This window comes from Mytilus galloprovincialis, chromosome 4, assembly GCF_965363235.1.
Source record: "Mytilus galloprovincialis chromosome 4, xbMytGall1.hap1.1, whole genome shotgun sequence".
Taxonomy (NCBI): domain Eukaryota; kingdom Metazoa; phylum Mollusca; class Bivalvia; order Mytilida; family Mytilidae; genus Mytilus; species Mytilus galloprovincialis.
The window spans coordinates 65,176,262-65,198,886 of record NC_134841.1 but is presented as its reverse complement, the minus strand read 5'-3'; the positions used below and the strand labels follow the sequence as shown (position 1 = coordinate 65,198,886).

General features: G+C 29.6%; 1 protein-coding gene across 4 annotated transcripts in view; it reads left to right on the top strand.

Moving 5' to 3' along the window:
• Nucleotides 1–21,028, top strand: part of LOC143072709 (unconventional myosin-Ie-like) — a 50,209-nt gene extending 29,181 nt beyond the window's left edge. Inside the window, exons 12-31 of one of the 4 annotated variants that reach the window (XM_076247790.1) lie at nt 80–247; nt 818–991; nt 1,660–1,740; nt 2,145–2,230; nt 3,006–3,087; nt 3,841–3,947; nt 5,739–5,837; nt 6,304–6,448; nt 7,004–7,118; nt 7,662–7,831; nt 8,131–8,190; nt 8,469–8,554; nt 8,926–9,075; nt 9,608–9,762; nt 10,400–10,540; nt 11,058–11,072; nt 12,986–13,124; nt 15,413–15,445; nt 16,972–17,141; nt 18,224–21,028. In XM_076247790.1, coding sequence (XP_076103905.1) covers nt 80–247; nt 818–991; nt 1,660–1,740; nt 2,145–2,230; nt 3,006–3,087; nt 3,841–3,947; nt 5,739–5,837; nt 6,304–6,448; nt 7,004–7,118; nt 7,662–7,831; nt 8,131–8,190; nt 8,469–8,554; nt 8,926–9,075; nt 9,608–9,762; nt 10,400–10,540; nt 11,058–11,072; nt 12,986–13,124; nt 15,413–15,445; nt 16,972–17,141; nt 18,224–18,300 — 2,253 coding nt within the window. In that variant the 3' untranslated portion in view covers nt 18,301–21,028. The remainder of the gene's footprint in view (nt 1–79; nt 248–817; nt 992–1,659; nt 1,741–2,144; nt 2,231–3,005; nt 3,088–3,840; nt 3,948–5,738; nt 5,838–6,303; nt 6,449–7,003; nt 7,119–7,661; nt 7,832–8,130; nt 8,191–8,468; nt 8,555–8,925; nt 9,076–9,607; nt 9,763–10,399; nt 10,541–11,057; nt 11,073–12,985; nt 13,125–15,412; nt 15,446–16,971; nt 17,142–18,223) is intronic. The other 3 variants (XM_076247791.1, XM_076247792.1, XM_076247793.1) reach the window with 3 other exon arrangements.
• Nucleotides 21,029–22,625: the final 1,597 nt, after the last annotated feature.

Below are 22,625 nucleotides of genomic sequence, written 5' to 3'. Positions count from 1 at the left end.
CAAGCAGTGTAAAAATGCTGTGAAAATATCTTATTAGAATGAAATGATCAGACATGTTTATTAATTCTTCCCTTTGTAGTCTGTGAATCGTGCTATGGTCAAAGATCATGATGAAATAAATATAGGAATCTTAGACATTTATGGTTTTGAAATATTTCAAAATAATGGATTTGAACAGTTTTGTATCAACTATGTGAATGAAAAACTACAGCAGATTTTTATAGAGTTGACTTTAAAGGCAGAGCAGGTATATTAAATTAACATTTTTATAACCTTTAATTTAAGCATGTTGGCAGTGTGTTTTGTGAAAAAATTCAATGTTTGCAATTAAGTGTGGGTATGAGGAACCACCAATGGAAAGTCAATGGTTTTTTGCTTGTCTTTTTATTAGCATTTAGATCTGCTTAAGGTTACATAACATGCTTCATTTTCGACTGCAGTGATACAAGTAATTCCGAACCCTGTATTGGCTTATCTTGACCCATCTTATTACCAGTTTAAAGCGTACCAACATGGTTAGTTTTATTTTTTATTAATTAAATTTTTACTGTTTTAAAAGAATGAATTGGAGTATCGTATTTGTAAACCAACCTGTATTTGCAGATCTGCAACAGCTCATGTTTATTTCCATGAGGTATTTTGTGGTATTAAGATATATCATTAATGAACTGATTATTTTCGTATTGAAACAGTTTACAAGAAACAATCTTGATTTTGACATTTTCTGAAGGACATACAGCAAAAACTTGTGTTAGAATATGTTCTGCCAGTCAGAATCAATGCATGTACTGAAATAAATCTTCTTTTATTTTTTCAGGAAGAATATGTGCAGGAAGGTATAAAATGGACACCTATAGATTACTTTAATAATAAAATTGTCTGTGATCTCATTGAATCAAAGAAAAATCCTACGGGTATCATGTGCATATTGGATGATGTGTGTGCAACCATGCATGCAGTGTCTACAGGTGCTGATCAAACATTACTGCAGGTTTGTTGAATAGTATATTTGACAGTGTGTGTGCAGTCATGCATGATGTTTATGTATGTTGTCTTTATGAAAACCATTCATATTAAGGTCCTGGTCTAACACTGTAGGTTTGTATTTTGTGTATTTTTGACAATATTTGCAGTTAAGTATGATTGCCAATGAACCAACTCTTCATAATACAAATGGTGTTGACTTGATATAGACAATTGTAGGTAGGTCACTGTTTGGCAACAACGAGAAAACCCCACACTTATCATACTTTAAACAGCCAAAAAATTAAAATGAGAAAACTAACTGTCTAATTTATAGCAATACAATATGTACAAAAAAATAAATATAACAGACATGAACCTACAATAACAAATGAATTGGATGCATTGGACAGGCTCTAACAGGATAAAAAGAAAGGGTTCAATATGTTTGCAAATGAATGCTTTGTTGTAAGATGCTGATGGAAAATTACTATTATTATTATTAATTAATGATAAAACTTACAATTTCTATAATCAGATTTAAAATTTTAGATAATGGTCAAAATCCTTAATCCAAAAATGAATGACCCTTAGAATATTGGGGGCAGGGGAGGGGTTTCAATATCCAACATCTGATCTAGGAATGCAATTTTATTAAATTACTTTTGTTAATGGAAGAATTTGTGTTTATTGTAGAAATTAAGTGCAGGAATAGGTGTCCATGACCACTACCAAGGAATTAGTGTTGGTTTTGTTATTCATCATTATGCTGGCAAGGTAAGGCATAAAATCCACACTTGATTTAGAGTTCTTACCATCTTTATTAAATCTAGATAAAATGTTCATATGAACGTGGAATTCATCCAAAAAAAATAGAAGGTGTTCTATATACAGTAAATATGCTATTTCACACCTTTCTGACATTCAACAATTTGACAAGCACCAGAGGTTAAAACTTATATGTGCCAGTCATTAAGACTGTAGATAAACATGGTGAGAAAAACCCTCACACATTTATTATCAAGTATAAGATTATGAAGTAATGTGCAAAAATTATTAAATATTTTTTCTGTGTATAATTGGTCTTTGAACACTTAGACAAAGTAATTGTATTACAATAATTGAGGTATGGTATTTTTTATTTTACTTGTTCTTTCATAAAATTTGATTTTTTTTTCTAGGTAACATATGAGGCTGATGGTTTTTGTGAGAGAAACAGAGATGTGTTATTCAATGATATAATACAGCTGATGCAATCCAGCCAGTCGTAAGTTTTCTATTACTTCAAAGTTTTGTAAATTATTTATTCTTCACTAAAAAAACAAACATTGCAGCATACAGTTTTTGTGTCATTAGATTTTCATGATTATGAAAGAAGAACATGTATATTGAATGTTCTTAGTGTTGTATGAAGCATAAAAAAAGGTCACAATAAGGGCGTTTTTGTGTGTTTGAAACGAGGGGAAATGACAAACAACAACAATCAATTATTTACACATATTTCCTGCTTTCTTTTAACATTTAAGAAATTGATTCACTGAAAACTACAACAATTTATAAATAGATAAACAAAGTCAATTGTTATTTACTAAGATCACTGTTTAGCAATTTATGTTTATTTTTAACTAATACATGAACTGAATACAGTAATCATCTTACAGCTAATTTCCTAATGCATGTAAAGTAAAACTTTAGTTGGCTTGCTTGCTTTGTTTGTATTGTTGTTAATACAAGCTTTGTAAATAAGATTGACATCTTTAAACAATTTATATAGGCATGGTTTAACCTGTTTATATAATATTTGAATTTAATTGGGTGTTTTCCTAATGATTGTACAAATAAAAACAAAGCAAGCATGCTAACTTAAGTCTTGCTCTACATGCTTTAGGAAATTAGCTGTAAGTTTGAAAAAAAAAATGTTTTTGCATGTATTTCTTAATTTGTTTTTATGACTTTTTTAAATGAATTTATTCATATTTATAAACAAAATAATAAATTATTCCTTTTATGAATTATAACCTAATTACTTGATATGGTTTCAGAGACTTTTTAAGATCCTTATTCCCTGAAGATGTATCAGGACAGACCAAAGGGAGACCATCCACAGCATCAGTCAAAATCAAAGTAAATATAAGTTGAAACAATATTTATTCTGGTAAATCAACTTTAAACAATATTGTAATTTGAACAAGTGAACGAACACCTGAAGTGGTGATTGTGTGGTAGGGTAAAAACAAGTTGATACTGCTAGGTATTCACAGTTGTCTGAAAATAAATAAGAATATGTCGCCACAAAAGACCAAAACACTCAAATTTTCACCACATAATATTGGTTTATTAGGTTGACATGTTTCTCCAGCAAGCGTGGCGTTTTCAGGACAAATATATAGTTGAAATAAAACAGTGAAGTACTCATTTCGCATTTATTGTGGTATTAAAACAATATTATACAAATGAAATAAGTATTAAGGATTCAGAAACAAGAAAATTTGCTTTAAAATAAATAAATAAATAACTATTGTTATCTTCCCTCCACATTGAATTTTGTTTGAGTAGATTAATAAAATATGAATAAAATATCATAATTGGTAAATAGATTATTAAATATAAAAAGTAAGGAATTCTTAAACTATTTGTGTTCATATAATAGTAAGCTCACAAAGTTCTTATCACTGTAATGGATATGTCTTCTGAAATAATAAGCGATGAAAAAATATTTATGAAAGAAAGAGTATTAATCATTCCAATTAAGAGCCGTCGATGTGCAGAATGAAGTAAAATATTAGTGTGAATGTGTGTGTTTTTTTATTAATTCATCCAATAGTAAAAAAATCAACCTTTTTAGTGCTATAACCAATATATTGTATGCTATTGCAGACTCAGGCAAACAGACTTGTGGACACACTAATGAAGAGTACACCACATTACATTAGATGTATTAAACCCAATGAGACAAAGAAGGCCCATGATTTTGAAGAAAGCCGGTAAGAATATGAATTGTGATACTTTATTTACTGAAGGATGTACTTAGATAAGGGTTTGTAAAATTCAAAAAATTAAAAATTGATGCTATAAGTCAGAAGAGCAATACTTAAGGAACAAAATAAGCTAAAGATAAGGAGTCTGAACCAATGGTCGGGAAACGGTCATATTTGCCATTCTTGTCCTAAACTGAAACTATTTTGTCCTAAACATGTAATTGGGATTGAGGTCAAATTCTATTTTTCAACACAAATAATTTCGGTCATTTCGTTGAGATTGAGTTTCAAAACCACAATTTTGAACACATTTTTGTTTTCTTATCAATTTTGTGTAATTAAACTGCCACTCCTGTAAGTGGTATAATCCTGAGGGCCCTCCTAATAACCATATTAATACCTCAGGAGCTATTTGCTAATGATCGCTAATCTCTTTACCTGTGTTTTTAATTCACACCTGGCTATTAATCACAAGCTCCAAACTAATATTATAAAGAAATAAAAATTCCAAACCAACTGTCTTCATTATTTAATTACTTTTCAGCTAAGACAATTGTCAATTATGATTTAAAATTAAATTAAAACTTGCTTTAATTTACGTAGAAAAAAAATATTTTTTACTTCTAACACATGTGCTTTGTTTACTATGTAATATGCATGCTTGAAATTCTCTTCTGCAGATATGACACTAAATTGTAAATTTAAAATGATTTCATGCTAAATAAAGCAAGTGCAACTATTTTCATTAATATTCTTACACTGTTAAAGGTAAAATATTAAAAAGCTGATGCTTTTCTGTGAATTTGATAAACAAAACTAATCCCAGAAATGAGTCCGGTACTGTTCTATTTAGTATTGTCGCATTACATCCGGTTTGAATTTTGACTTCAGAATCCTAAGAAACATTAACAATGACTGAGAATATTATCGTTTAGAGTCATTAAAATAATTTTATTTTAAACTGTTGCCTTCCCCCTAATTGCTCTTGATCTATTTAAGGAAAATGGTAGGATAAATCATGAAGCAAATGCGATGCAACAGTGAAGCAAGTTTGTTGATGCTACAAGTATGAGCATACTCATGCAGTAATGGGATTTTGACAATCTTTTTTTTTAAAAGGGGCACAAAATTTTAAGTTATATGGAAATGACTGAAATTCGGTGAAAAAATTTCCAGATCCTTGGTCTGAATATTTGACACAAATTCCAAAATCTCACCTAAGTTAATACTTAACTCACAAGACATGTAAATTCATGATGGTTAATTTGACACAATATGTTGTCAATTGATACAATAATTTGTCAATTAGTCAAGGGAGATACTATAAACTTATATAGTTAACATAATATAATAAAATAATTAGTCAATGGAGATAATCTATAAAATTATGATAACTCAAATTGGATGTGAAATGTCCTTCAAAGTTTTCAATTTTGCTTCTGTGTTGATAGAAATTTTGTTTTTTTATCCTTTTGCAGTATATTTATTTTTCTATTTGAAAAAACCCTTCATATTTATGATGATCTGTTGAAAAAGATTTCAGGCAAACAATCAATGACTATTTGCATAATATTCAGTGGCAAATATAACATGCATATTCACTACAATTTAGGAAAATGAACTGATAATGTCACTGCACTTATTAAGTATGAACAAGTTTGTGACCTATTTAAGATATCATTATGTTATTTATATGTAAATACATTTTTATATGCTATAAAAATAGATGAAACTAGGAATTTTAGATGGTTCTGAAAATTAAATATTTTGAAAATGATGTGCTTTTCTTTTATACAGAGTGAAGCATCAAGTAGAATATTTAGGTTTAAAAGAGAACATTAGAGTTAGAAGAGCTGGCTATGCATTTAGAAGAGAGTTTGAAAAGTTCCTTAGAAGGTAAATCTGATATTTCATATTTTAGTCATTATTTTACAAATTGTAAGTTATACGCATTCAATGTCTGTTTGGACATTTGTCAAATCATCTTGACCTTATTTTATAGAAATTAATTCACGATAAAGTTTAATGGTTAGGAAATTGTAATGCTATAAGAGATAGGTATAATCTGTTTGGTCATTTATTAAAAGGTACATATGACTGTTTGGTATATGTAACCTAACTTAAGACAATTTTCTTACTTTAGTTATTCAATAAGACAATGCCATGTGAAGTTACTGCCATTGATAAGTTAATGTGTCATGCATATTTTTGCTTTGACATCAAAGTCAGCCATAAAGTCATTATGAAGATGTGTTTTCATACATTCCTGATAAAATAAGTATTTCTATCTAGTATATTATTCCATAAAAGGTTATCTTAAATCGTTTGTACTTCTTTTAAAGCAATTGATATTTTATTGTAGGTATGCAATTTTAACCCCTGAAACATGGCCTAATTGGAGAGGTGATCCTAAACAAGGTATTAAACATTTGATGAATACTGTCAATATGGAGAATGACCAGTGGCAGCTAGGAAAAACCAAAGTCTTTGTTAAAAACCCAGAATCTGTAAGTATAAGTAAACAAGGCATTAAAACGTTTAATCCCGTTGCAAATATTTGCACCTGTCCTAAGTCAGGAATATGATGTATAGTAGTTGACATCTGTTTATGTAGTTCATACGGATTTCTTGTTTCTTGTTTTTATTTAGATTAGATCGTTGGTTTTCCAGTTTGAATGGTTTTACATTAGTAACATTGGATGCAAGGCAGCCAGCTATCATGTGAATTATTGTTATTTTTACCCCAAAAAACACTATTGGAGATTCATTAATATTTGTTAGGTACCAAGTTTATGGGTATAGATGAACCATCCATTTAAATATTCAACGAAGTACAGATTTCCTTTAGGCTTGTATGCATACGTGTCAAAAACCACATAATCAGATATTATTTTTTTCAACCAGAAATAGGTTACATTCACAAAAGTACAATGTTTTTTCAAACTACATAAATTGATACACAGGAAAAAAAATGAAACAGTATTTAGTTTTACTGCACAGCTAATATTAAATAAAATCTTAGAATCTAACATGATAGTGACTTTTTTCTGTCTCTGTTTTAGCTTTTCTTGCTAGAAGAAATGAGAGAAAGGAAGTTTGATAGCCATGCCAGAGTTATTCAAAAATTCTGGAGAAAATACTTTGCCAGGAAACAGTATTTCAAACAAAGAGAAGAAGGTTTGTACTTTTACAAAGAAAGTACAGTTAAAAAAATTGGACCCTTTCATAAAATTAAAACATAAAAAACTTTAAGAAGCTCATTACAGAGTTCAAAGAATGATCAGAGATTATTAACTTCATTTAAATTTTTAAAATGCCTAGAAATTAAAAGCCATGACAGAAAATTTTATGATATTTTTGGCATTGTGTACAAATATAGATGAGGGTCAATAAATATTGAATGTAAAATGGATCAAGATGGTATGAAAGAGAAACTAATGGCTGTTTATCAGTTTTTATCAAGAATCTTAAAGAATATCAACAGACATTTTTATGAACCCCTGTGTTCTAGCTACAATCCAAGGGCAGATGAGCTCAGAAGTCCAATAAAAAAGCACTTTTATAAGATAAGAATTTCCACAATGCTTTTAATACATTGTCAGATATAACTAGGCCTGTTAATCTGTATTCCATACCAAAGCGTAACTATTTATTATATACAAATTATGTTAATTTTGATAGAATTTGTTTTTTTAACATACCATATTTTTTATATTTCAGCATCAGACATTCTTCTCAATAGAAAAGAGAGGAGGAGGTTCAGTTTGAACAGGAACTTTGTAGGAGATTACATTGGATTGGATGATCATCCAGCATTACGAGCTCTAGTGGGCAAACGAGAAAGGATAGATTTTGCTGAAACAGTATTGAAATATGATAGAAGATTTAAGGTAATTTGTTGTTATAATATGTCAAGAAAATATGAAAGTGATTTAGTAAAAAAATCATTTATATGGCCACAAAATTTTTAAAGAAATGAAATTATAGAAGATGTCTTTGAAATTAATGTTTATTTTTGTTCAAGTCTTGCTCTATTCCTTTTCAACAAGTCATTTGTAGAAATTCTTTTTTTTAACTGTTTGTTTTTCCAGTCTTTTACTTTTTAATATAATTTTATTTACTGATTCCAAAAAAAATATAAATTCTATATTTTCTAATCATCTATTTATATACATGCATTTTTCAACAGGTTGCCAAGAGGGATCTGTTGTTGACACCCAAGTACATGTATTTAATAGGCAGGGAAGTGGTATGTATTATATTTAGGCTTGGATTAGCAATCACAGTATAATTTAATTTCTCAACTTATGCAAGAAAGTGGAGTTGCTGAATTTCTCAAACCATGTAAGGAAACTTGCAACAATAACATTTCCTTGATTTTCTAATCTATGTTTTTTTTTTAATATGATACAATATCTAAAGAAAAACTTTGTATAAATGAGGTATTAGATTAAGGCAAAAATACATGTATGTATGGTGTAAAATTTTAGTTTTGAGATTTATTTGCAACAACCCATGTTTTTACAGATAAAAAAGGGACCTGATAAAGGAAGGATGATTGAAGTGGTTAAACGAAAGATTGCAATTGGTGATATCAAACAGGTTTGCTTAAGGTAAGACTTTAAGGATGTTTTTTTTATCAACAAGTTCTATTTTTCTATTGAACTTCAAATTCTCTTGTTTTATGGCATTCCTGACAATCTAATTTCCTGATTCATAAAATTACTTATGAAAAGTAAAAAAGAAATCATATTATTGTAATTATTTGGAAGACTGAATGACGAAAACATTAGAGAAACCAGAACTTTGTTTTTAGGTAAGATCTTATAAACAATGATCACAGCAGTATTATCAAGTCTATGTTCAAAACAAAATTTTATCTTTTTTCAGTCCGTTCCAAGATGATATGATTGTTGTACATATAAACAATGATTACAGTAGTATGTTAGAATGTTTAAAACATCATTTTATCTTTTTTTTTCAGTCCGCTCCAAGATGATATGATGGTTCTGCATATAAACAATGAATACAGTAGTATGTTAGAATCCATGTTCAAAACTGAATTCTTAGCAACATTGAAGAAACGTTTGAAAGAACTTGAGAACCGAGAAATCAGCATTATGTTTAATGATGCGTAAGTATGTCTGTAGAATTAAGCATTGTGTATATCATGAGTAAGTATGTCTGTAGAATTAAGCATTGTGTATATCATGAGTAAGTTTGTCTGTAGATTGCAAGATAAATATATCTGTTTTCACCTCAACAGGTAAAAGGACAATATATATTTATTATACCCCTCTTTGGGAGTTTGGGCAGTGTTTCAATCACCATGTCTTTCTATTCGTCTGTTCATTCATTCATCCAAAAAATATTTATTTGGTCACACTTATTCCAGGTACTACTGAACAGAATGACTTCAAATTTGGTCAAGAGAATTTCATAAATCAATACAATGGCCAATAATCAGAAGTTGGTTTTGTTCCCCACCCTGTCGCATTGCAACAAAGTGGACATAACAGTAGTCTTGATCACAACTTTTAAAATATTTTGTGAAGATTGTTGCTTTGAGACAGATTTGTTTTTGGAGCAAGTGTCTATAAAGGAGCAAGTTTGAACTGGCTGACATTTGTTGATATCAAATATATTTCTGTTTTTATTTCTTACAGAATTGAGTTTCCTGTGAAGAAGGAAGGTTGGGGAGGAGGTGGCAACAGAGTTTTAAAGTTTGTTAAACTTAACAATGTCCAGGATGTAGCTACACTTAAACCTTCAGGGAAAACATTGACAGTCAGCATTGGTCCTGGATTACCTAAAGATTCAAGTAGGCTATCATTTGTGTTGTAGTCCATATAAGAATCATGCAAATTTTGGGATATACCTTATAAAAGGGATATACCTTATAAAAGGCTTTATAAGTATTTTGTCAATCAGTTCAATGTGGATGAATTGAATGAAGAATATTTTACATTTATTGCCTTACCTGGACAGCTAATTAGCATATGAATCAGGTTAGAAAAAGAACCAAGTTCAAATTATTATATTCTGTCAACATGTTTTAGTCCTGATATTAACTTAATAATTGCCACTACATAATTAAGAACTCATCCATCCATGGTATCATCATTTATGGATGTGGAGAAAACAACTTTATTATTGATGCATTTCTGATGCTTAATTTGATTCCATAGACCTGTAAATTATCTAGGCATTCTTTGTAAAAATGTTATGGTTAGTATAAATGTGGGGTATATGAGGTAATGAAACAGCAACCTAGTAATACAAAAAACACACTGAATTGTTGAATAGTAAGAATGGGATGTTCTTGTCTTATTTGCATGAACTTTAAGGACATTGTATAAAATGCAGAATAAATCATAACTGAACAATATTTAGGTAACTTGTGTGTGTTGAAAGTTTGGATTGTATATATTTTAATTAGTATTTTTTCATCATCATAGGACCAGGCATGAAGAAAATGATATCTAATGGTTCAACAATGAATCGTAGAAACCGTATGTCCCAGAGAGGACCTCCATCCCGTCCAGCTCCTACTGGTCCTCCACCTTCACATGGTGCACCACCCATACCTACATCAAGCAGTAAGTATAGCAAAGATATGATTCAGCGGGTATTTTTAGATCAATTAAAGTTTTTGTTATATCATCATTCAAAATATATAGATAAAGCTAAGTACTCATCTAAGTGCAAAAGAATGTCTGTATAAGATAAGTTTTTTGAGGCCTTATTTAAAATTCTGAACCGTCTTCAAAGATCATATTTACATGAGTGGACAATTTTGAGATATTTTTATATTGATATCAGCATCAATAAATTTCTCACAAAAATGTCCTAATTTTTAGTCAATAGAATAGGGATTTTTCAAAAAGCTCTGTTCTAGAACAGATTTTAAAGAAAGATCAGAATTATAGATAAAGCCTTTAGTACGGTTAGGCCCTAGAAATTATGAAATTTCAACTCCATAAAAAAGTGCTAGACAGTATATCTTATTTTTTTTAAACGCTAGTCTTCTATTGCTTCATTGGTGCAAGAAAACCAAGTTGATGTTATTTAAACGGTTCTATTCCAAATGTTTTAATATCTAATTTTATTTGTTAGGACCAACAGGACGAGGTAAACAAAAATTGTTGTTTTGTTGCTTTAAATACATTTGATATATTAAAGCTGTTATGTATAGATTGCTTTGAATGTGGAATTTTTTTTTTAAATATATGATTTGATTATCTCTGTTTTAGCTAAGTTTGTTCAAAAGATGGGGTTCTTTGAACATTTTGAAACTATAATGTCATTTTGAAATATGACATGGAAAAGAATTCTTTTTTTGGCAAATATTGTATCTAAATTATCATGTACTAAAAATTTTTGTTATTTTTTTTCTTTTTAAATGAAATGTGAAAACTATGTATGGTATTTCTGTCATCCTTAATTATCTTGACTTAAGTTGAATAAAAAAAAGCCTAAGGATAATTTCTCAATGTTTTGATTTTAGCTTAGTTTTGTGATGCATGTTACCACACTGTTAGTTAGCATCAAACACATTGCAATTAACATTTAGAAATTGTGAATAGTGCAATTGAAATAGCCTGTTAGTTAGTGCTTGCTTTATTGATACCAAACTTGTATGTTACACTGAAGTAAATTTCAGGGGCAGATTTGTAGGATTTAAATTTTTAATTTATCGCTAATTTTAAAATATAAACTGCTGTATGGGGTACAGTACAAGAATCTATTCAGAAGCTGGGGATTAAAAAAAAATGACAAAGCCAACTTTTTCAGAAAGAGGCTGTGCTACTTTGAATAACATGGTAAAGCTGTATTGGCTTCAATAATCTAATTAGGCTGAATGTGCTTGATAGGTGAAGTTTGACATGCTGAAACCATATCTTACACAAGTGCATCAAAATTAATTAGCAATATTTGCTGCTTGCTTTAATTTTACAATGTACTAAGTACATACTGTGATATTATTATTGTATAACTTAGCTCCAGATAAGTTGGCACTTCACGTTATTCATGATATTTCTCTGACAAACAAAGCTTTTTGGGTTATATGGTCTATCCGACCTGGCTGGCTGGATATTGATGAAACTATACATTAGTGTAAAACAATACCTTAAGATGTGCATATAGGCAGATAATCTTAAGATTTAGTAGTCTTGAAGCAGGCTTTTTATGTTAATTCCTCATTTTGATCTTGGCTAGGATTCTCCATTTTGATTTATATTAAATATAATGATTTACATGGCCAACGGTTATAAGATGATGTTTGTATAAATATAGAAATAGGTGTGTTATAATTGCCAATGAGACAACACTCCATAAGAGACTAAAATAACATAGAAGTTAACAGCTATAATCACAAAATGGCCTTCAACAATGAGCAAAACTCATACTGCATAGTCAGATATAAAAGGCCCCAAAATGAAAAATGTGAAACCATTCAATTGAGACAAAATAAACAGCTTGATTTATGTAGAAACAAGAGTTACATTACATGTTTATTTCATTATGGTACATTATTTTGATTGGCTAATAGCAATCTCATATCAATATGAAATCAGCCTTCATTTTAAAATGAAATATAACATTCGTGATGATACACAAGCTTCCTTAATAAAGTGCACAGGCATTAATATAAAATTTTCAAAAAACTTGATAGAAATCAGGTGTCCATGATTCTAACAAAAAAATGTAATTATAAGTACATGTATTGATTGCTTCTTTTAGTAAATTTATAGGGGTTGGGAATTTTTCATGGATATCTTCTGAAACAGAAGTTTTAAAAGTAGTTTCCATATTGCTAGATTGCACTTTTATCATGCTGCATTTATTATAAATGTTTATCAATATTAAATTTTCAGGTATAATGGTTGTTGCTGAAACCTTAAAATATCCTGAAAGTTAAAAGAAAAATACTTGGATAAATCATAGTAATTATAATTTGCTGACAAAATTTTGTATTAAAACTTTGAAGAACAGCAAATTTCTTTTGCATAGCCTTATAAAATTGCTATTTTCAATTACAGGTGGACAGATGAAATCAAGAAGACTAAGTGAAAATGCCCCATCACATCCAATACCAAAGTTAGGCAATGTTGGTCGTAAGAATAGCAAGACTAATGTCAGCACAGACTTCCTAAAAACACCAGAGTCAGGCATGGCTGGGTATGTAATAATGCTGATTTTTATATGTATATATATCTTATACTTGCATTGCTGTCAAATGCATCTTGTGTTATGTCTCTTTTTAGCTCACATGGCCCGAAGGGCCAAGTGAGCTTATGCCATCACTTGGCGTCCGTCGTTGTCCGTCGTCTGTCGTCGTCCGTCGTCGTCTGTCGTCGTAAACTATTTCAAGAATCTTCTCCTCTGAAACTACTAGGCCAAATACTTCCAAACTTTAACTGAATGTTCCTTAGGGTATCTAGTTTATAAATTGTATCCGAAGTTTTGATCTATGAACAAACATGGTCGCCATTGCTAAAAATAGAACATAGGGGTCAAATGCAGTTTTTGGCTTATAACTCAAAAACCGAAGCATTTAGAGCAAATCTGACATGGGGGTAAAATTGATTATCAGGCCAAGATCTATCTGCCCTGAAATTTTCAGATGAATCGGACAACCCGTTGTTGGGTTGCTGCCCCTGAATTGGAAATTTTAAGGAAATTTTGCTGTTTTTGGTTATTATCATGAATATTATTATAGGTAGAGATAAACTGTAAACAGCAAAAATGTTCAACAAAGTAAGACCTAAAAATAAGTCAACATGACTGAAATGGTCAGTTGACCCCTTTAGGAGTTATTGCCCTTTATAGTCAATTTTTAACCATTTTTCATAAATCTTAGTTATCTTTTACAAAAATCTTCTCCTCTGAAACTACTGGGCCAAATTGAACTAAACTTGGCCACAACCATCATTGGGGTATCTAGTTTGAAAATTGTGTCCGGTGACCTGGCCAACCAACCAAAATGGCCGCCGTTACTTAAAATAGAACATAGGGGTCAAATGCAGTTTTTGGCTTATATCTCAAAAACTAAAGCATTTAAAGCAAATCTGACATGGGGTAAAAATGTTCATTAGGTCAAGATCTATCAGCCCTGAAATTTTCAGATGAATCAAACAACCCATTGTTGGGTTGCTGCCACTAAATTGGTAATTTTAAGCAAATTTTGCAGTTTTTGGTCATTATCTTGAATATTATTATAGATAAAGATAAACTGTAAACAGCAAAAATGATCAGCAAAGTAAGATCTACAAATAAGTTAATATGACCAAAATTGTCAATTGACCCCTTAAGGGGTTATTGTCCTTTAATGACAATTTTTCACAATTTGTTCATCATATTTGCTAACTTTAAAAAATCTTCTCCTCTAAAACCACTCAACCAAATTCAACCAAACTTCATTTGAATGATCAGTAGGGTGTATAAAATAAAGTTTGTGTTTTATTTTCTATTTCGTCAAAAAACATGGCCGAAGGCATTGTTTACCAGGTGAGCGATTCAGGCCCTTGAGAGCCTCTTGTTATATTTTGTACTTTTACCACTGATTTCAATTTGATTTCTGATTTTAATTTGCTCAGAGCCAGATTTTTTTTACTGGTGTGCAGTCTGTTTAAATATTGATATGTAAAAAAAAAATATGACTGACTGACTGAAATCAAATTCTTTCAATGACTTTTAATTATAGATTGTGTATGTATGCTCTTTTATAACTTTTTTTTTTTTTAGTAAAATTGTCTGCACTTTTTAAAATATGCATCCTTAAAATACCCTTTCAGAAAGAGGATATATTGGAGTTTGGTGATTTTGATATTTAATTTTTTATTAAGAAACATGTTTAAAATTAAAATAAATATGTTATAAATTTTTATTATACTATTGGATCACTTAATTAGGCTTAACTTTGATATAGTTGAATTTCACTCCAAGTGACAAAAAAATATTTTGACATTTCCTAGTGTTTTTCAGGCAAGAAGTTTAAATGCATAGATACAATTAAAGAAATTACAAAAATACTGTTGCTATATTTGTCAAATTTAATATTAATCACAATCAAAATTGACTTCCCAGAATTTTTCTCTCAACTATCAGAAAATTGTTAATGAGTTATTTGGTCAGATTGCTCTTACATCTGGATGCCTATTGGGGTAATGCCTATGCCCATTTGAAGCAGTTTTCGACTGTTTTGAGCCAAATTAAAAATCTCAAATGAAATATTTCTTTTGAATTTTTAATAAGAACAACTCTTCTTCACCTGTTTTGTAACTTAGTCAACTAGGGTGGGAATTGATTTTCAAATAAAGCTTGCGAAATTCTTTAAATTAACTCTTACAGAGATCTTTGCTAAATGTCTATGCTATTCATCATTCTAGGTCTCTTCGTTTACTCAACCATTTTCTACTTTTATTTTTGAAATTTTTTTGTTTATAACCCAATATATTTTCTACAAGGCTGCGACGTGTTGACGAGGAGCGTATGAATAAGTAAGTTTGCTGTTTTCTCCTGTTTGTTCTGATCTACACAGAAAGGTCCATGTGCTAGAATATTGTATTAAATGTTTTACTAAAATGTTTTATGTGGTTGGTCTTCTATTGTCTTCTGCTTTAAGAATTAATTCAGTACATAGATCTTTCGTCAGTAGTTGACTCTCATTTGAAACTAGATTTCTAATAACAGATTTGAATAATAATTTTTACTGACCGGTTTTGATCAATTTGGCTTTCAGTATAAATTTCAATTTAAATGTTAACATATTATTTAATATATATGTATGTTTTATTATTGACACAGAAAATGCAATGGGTGTGTATTTTTTTCCTTCAAAACTATATTTTTTATTTGTTTTTATATATTTCAATAAAATATATTATTAATACTATGGGAGATTTTATTTATTTCACCCCCATTTGTTGAAATGTCCTCATGTTTGCTTTGGTAATCCTAAGAATAATTATTTTTTAATGTGATCATTAGCGGTGAAATGTGTTGTTGGATTGCTGTACATGTGAATGTCTCACAGATTGCTTGATGTGGCCTAGCCTGAATGAAAATGGAAATAATGTGGCGCTGCTTGATAGTCTTTATCTGCTAAAGATGTTTTAGTTAAATGCAAATTCTTAAAAATGTGGTTTCAGATTATGAAGAATTGAAATAAGACTTTAAGAAGTTTGACAATATATCTGTTTTTGTATATTTTTGTGCGAGACCAAAATTATTCTTTTTATAGATGTGTAGAAGAAAAACATTATTTTAAAATCTAGTAATGAAATGAAAAAAAAATTTGATGGAAGTATTTATTTCATAATTTCAGTTCACATTAACCCACTAGTTTTGTGTTTGCATGCATTGCACCCTATACCTTGAACAAATGCAATTAAAAAACATTGAATTTGTTCATGGTAGAAAATCAAGTTTTAAATTGGTGAGGATTAAGTTGGCAACTGCGAGACAGAACATAACCTAATATATTTCTACAATATACTGATAGTTTATACAAATTATTGTGAACACCCTGGATTCATTTACTTTCTTTGGAATTACTTTTGTGTTTGTAGAAAAAAATGCTATTTTTAGGTTACTTTATTTTTGGTTTTATCATTTGTTTCTAAGAAAGTTTCTAAAAAAAATTGCATTTCTTTGAGTATTTAAATTTGTGCATTGTTTATCTCCTTGTTTTCAAAATTCCAATAGGGAACATATTGTTTATCTACCAAGGAAATCCATGCACATTGGGTACAGGTATCCTACTCAAATTAATGTATTCCCAGTAAGTTCAATTTTTCATTACATGGTCATGGAAGGAGTGGATAGCAAAACATCTTTGTAGGTTGTCTTTCTGTCTTATGAATTTTTAATGCGATTTTATTATAAATTTTTGTTTTAATTTTAGCATATAAAACAGAGGACTACTGGTAATGATATGTTTCTTGCTATAAAATAATTGAAATATTATTCCATGGGTTAAATGTTATGATCTATTATACTAACAACTCTAAAATTTGATTTCCAGTGTACAAAGAAATTCAAGGAAGCCACCCCCAGGAGCAGGAAGACCTAAGCCCCCACCAGCACCTAAACCGAAAGCATTTCCACAATGTCGCTGTCTCTATGCTTATGATGCTCAGGACACTGATGAGCTTAGTTTTAATGAAGGAGATGTTATTGAAATTGTTAAAGAAGGTGAGAACTTTGAACCCTAGTATGTCAAGCTGACCATTTTAATGTTACACAAGTCATTGTATATGATGTACAATTGTGTTATGAATACATACATATCTGCCTGAAAAAAAATTTCGTCTCATAAAAATGTTGTGTTTTTTATTATACACTTTATGTATGCAGAAATTTTTAATATATTAGGTCAATTCGTGCAATTCTTATCAATGGGACAGTATGGATAACAATATTCTATATATCTGGATTTAGGGCTGCTAATTATGATTAGTATTGACCTATCGTCGCTGGGCTTCTAAAATGTTGTATATGGCTTTTTTGGCTAAAAAATACTTTTTGACACCAATGGTCTGGGCGGGAGGAAATCTTTGGTATTACAAAATAGCATACAGTTAGACCAATCAAAATGTGTGAAATAAGACATATTACAAAATTGACAATGTCAATTGTTTGTAAAGTTTGCTTCCAAAATGTTGTATGAAAACTTAAAAATCGTTGTTGAATGGCTTTGGAAAAAAATAATTGTACATTTCTTTATTTCTGTGAAAATAATTTAAGTTCTTTGGAAGCATGCATTTTGCCAAAATTTTCAAAACCTGTTTGTGAGATATTTTTTTCTTGAAAAATTTGTAATTTACAACCTATTTAGAAGCCCAGCAACGATATGTAATTGTGGTATAATTGCAAATGAGACAGCTTTTTACTTTAGACAATAGGATGAAAAGGCACTGCACAGCCTTCTACAATTATCAAAAATTAAAAGCAATGAAAGTCGTGCAAAATTGAAAACAAGTCAAAAAAGAAAACACCAACAGCCTGATTTATGGTAAAACAACAAACAAAAAACAAGGTAATACATCAATCTTTTACAAGGTTACTGGTCGTATTTGCCCATGATGGAGGCACTAATTCAATTGTAGTCAAATGAATTTAAACTAAATTTAGTACTTGCATCATTAATTAATTCATTATGGATTATGGTCAACTCAGATTTAGCTTTATAAAAGAGAAAAATGAAGTAGCTTGAAAAAATTTTCATGTATTTGATGTTTTAAAGAAGTACTGATAATCACTTTTGTCTTATTTAGATCCAGCTGGCTGGTGGACAGGGAAAAGACATGGAAAACAAGGACTATTTCCTGCAAACTATGTAGAGAAACTATAAGAGTGACTTTAGAGCTAACATTCTATCCAAAATCTTTATTGACTGGGTTAAACTATCTAGACCATAGTCTTTCCTTGTTAAAACATTTATATTTTATTACTTGTTACCATGGTTACCATTATGACTTACAACTTGTAAAGTGCTGATATGATATCTGACATAAATTTTTTGAATTATTTATTTTTGAAAACTTAAGTTGAGGAGAAGAAAAGACTGTAAATTAGTCCCTTTTCAGAGTTTTTAAAGGATCTAGTCTAGAGGCTAATGTCAATACTTCCCAATTTTCTGCATTGCAATACCAGTATCTTACATAGTAAACATTTAAAATAGCAATATTTAGACTCTAAAGTAGTCTTTGTGAAAGTTTTTACTTCATTGATAACATACCCGGTATCTGTTATTGGTGCAGTATGTTTGTTGCTGATTATGTACAAATCTCCACATCTGTATAACATGTCTCTGATCAATGCGAATTTTATAAGTTTGTGTCTGATTAAGTATAAATCTCTGATTCTGTATAAAATATCACCTCATTAGCTACATAGATATGATCTGATGATATTCTGGCTGCTTGTTTTCATATTTTGGTTGTTAAATCATGCTTATAGAATCTGTTTTCTTGAACATTTTTACTATTGGCAGAGGCGGATATAGAGGGGGTAGGCCCTTTTCAGAAAAATTTAGATGATTATATAGGGAATCACTGAAGCATGACCTGAGCGAGCCCTCTCTTAAGCAGTCAGTGGGCCCCCACTTATGAAAATTTCTGTATCCCCCACTGCTTGGTATAGTTACTTAAAGGGTAAGGAGTATGAAAGTCTTACAGGCAAGCAGATTTACTGTTCCATGACACCAAGAGCTTTTATAGACACAGTTGATAATGTAAGAGAAAATAGTTTATCCAGGTTTTTTTTAATTCATGCAAGATTAAGTTATTTTTTACATAAAAAAAAACTGCTGTGTTTAGAGTTACTGCCCCTTGTTTTATTTCATAAGTCATTGGGTTATGGTTCCTTTTGCGTAGACAATTCTAGTCTTATCAGGTAGGAATTGTTATAGGTACATTCCAGTATACTTTAGTTATTTATTAGTTATATCTTGTAATACTAGTTTTAATTATATTGTATATTTATTTTTAATTTATTCATTAAATAGATATCAATACTGCTTTTTTTTGTTTACCAAAAGTTCCATAGAAAATTTGTTTATTCTTCCATAAAAGGTAGGAAAATACAAAATAGTGGAATTAGCTGCAAAATCATGTGTCCTCTGGTCCTTTATAATATTTTTGGGTAAGTGTTGAACATTACTCTGTAGTCTGCACACATCAAAAATCATTTAATATGATAAGAATTTCCGTTTTTATCAATTCATTGTAAGTTCTATAATCATATTAGACATAATCAATGTGGGCTGACAAATCAATGTTGATTTTGAAGAGTTGGTAATCAGAAAATCATAAATATGTAGGTAAAATTTATATTGTTTAAGATAACAGCTTTAGAGATCTGAAAGTACTGATATTTATAGACTTTGAATTTTTGTGAACTTTATAGCAATATTTAATTGATCTATTAAAAAAAAATGATTTATTTTGATGAAAAGTTTCTGCTTTCACTATGTGAACTAGTTATAATGTCACTTAAATTATATTTGGTGCATTAATGAGTAAACACATCTAAGAAAAGTCAAAATTGTGTAGAACTATGAAATTATTAAACAGAAAAATCTTTTTTTAGTTCAAATTCAAATGTCCTTATGTTACTTGACCAATTATTGCATTTATTTCTTCAATTTTGAAGTCATTAAAATATTTTAAAAGAATTTCTTAAACATAAATATTTCATAGCTGTATTGTGAAATAATAATCTGAATGTATTTTCTGCATGGGAACAATCATTTCTTTGTGGGATTTATTCATTGCTTTGATATCATTAATTGTTTAACACCCTATGTATCATTGAAATCATCGAATTCATTCATCAGATTTATACATATTAAAAAAACATAATAAAAAAAATGAAAATTCATTAATAACACAACTAGGGCTAGACATACCGATATTTTAATCAAATAAAAACATTTAAGTTTATTTACTCATCTTAAGAAAAAAAAATGTTCTTTTATATATGAACTTATTGTTTATTTCATGAATAGCATGGAAATAAAGTACTCATAAATTGCATGAAAATTAAGTGAAATATTCACGAGTTATGTTTTTTTCTAAAATAGTTTTCAACTAAATTTTAAGTTAAGGTCATATTTGAAAAACGTATATTACTTCCCCTTACACAATTTTTTTTTAAGGTTAGGAGGATTTAATTGTGGATAAATTTTTTTTTAATTCTGATCAAGAAAAAAAATAATCTTTTCCCTCTCATGTCAAACATTCCAGTATATATCCTTAAATTTATACATGTATGGTCTTATTTTGACATGATATTTTCTGTAAATACAATTAAAATGTGTCTTGAAAACAGTTAAGAATATGCAGCATTTTTTAATTATATTATGTGATGTCCAATCAACCATGACTGTTACATGATATTGTTATTGTTTTTATCTCTGTTAATTTGTAATATAAGTTGAATTATATTTCTCAGTCTGAATCTGCAGATATATAGATATATATATATATATATATTTGATTTTTAAATATGCTTGTTATGATATTTTATAAACATTTTATTGTATAAAATATTCATTGATTAAAAATATTTAAGCATAATCTTTTATTTTTATCTTTAAATCAGGGCATACAATCTGTACTATTGTATAAGGATTATTTTCATCTATTTGCTAATAGATGACTTAACTATGTTCATTTTCCTGTACATTTCTAACTCAATGGTTACGTTATAATGTCTCAGTAAGAGCCAATCGTTCAATGACTCAGTGACTTATATACGCATATTGACCTTATATGGTCAACAGATGTAACTCATTCATAAAAAAACAACTCAATGTTGGTCTATATAGTTTTCTAAGATGCAGACATATCCACATTAATTTCTGTACCAAAAAAACAGTCTACAATTCTTATTCTACTAATCTTGTCTGAAATGTATTACAATGTCTTGATTTGTATCACAAGAACTAGAAATCTGTGAGAAAAGTCTATGCATTTGAAGTGAAGTGTTGATTCTTGGAGACTGTAAATATGTGAACAATTTTTCACTTTTTAGATTTAAGATTCCTTTATTTTTCAAAATAGCAATAACAAATTAAAATCTTCTTTCTATGACAGCTAATATGTTCATACATCATCATGATTTTTGTTGCCTTAAGCTACTTATCATTTCAACTTTATTTAGAATAAAGATTATCAAGTATTTATAAAAAAGATGTGGTATGATTGCCAATGAGACAACTATCCACAAAAGACCAAAATGACAGAGACATTAACTAACAACTATAGGTCACCGTACGGCCTTCAAAAATGAGCAAAGCCCATACTGCATAGTCAGCTATAAAAGGCCCCGATAAGACAATGTAAAACAATTCAAACGAGAAAACTAACAGCCTTATTTATGTAAAAAAATGAACGCAAAACAAATATGTAACACATAAACAAACGACAACCACTGAATTACAGGCTCCTGACTTGGGACAGGCACATACATAAATAATGTGGTGGGGTAAAACATGTTAGCGGGATCCCAACCCTCCCCCTAACCTAGGACAGTGGTATAACAGTACAACATAAGAACGAACTATAAAAATCAGTTGAAAAAGGCTTTACTCATCAGATGGACAAAAATACAAGTGGATGTGGCCCGGTACTTAAAACATCCCGACACAAAAAGACACAATGAACAGATCTGAGAGTACTCGCAGTTATCTGACAGCTAGTTCAAAGCCACTAACAACTAATAAAAAAATCATGCAACTAAGACTAAATTATCAATTACACATCCAACATCCCATGGATTTAGTGTAAAGACGTCATAAACAGCCAGAGAAAAACATGACCTTGTGCAATGCCAAGTTACAGGTATCGACAGATTGTAGATCCATGAATATGTATATGCATATAACATACTAGTAATATTTAGTTAGCTTTTAATTTACTGATAACAAAATCAATATTTATACCAATAAAAACAATATTCAATGATCTAATTACAGTGTTGAATAGGTAACCTTTTAGAATAAGTTTATTTAAAGGAGCGACAAGTTTACATGGATCATTTCTAAATTTCTGAGCACGGTTAACAACATTTCTGTAAAAATGAGGATGTGCTATCCTGTTTGAAATAAGTTTTCTACAGGTACAACCAAACTTCTAAACCAAATCTTTATATCTATGGAAAAATTTAGTAAAG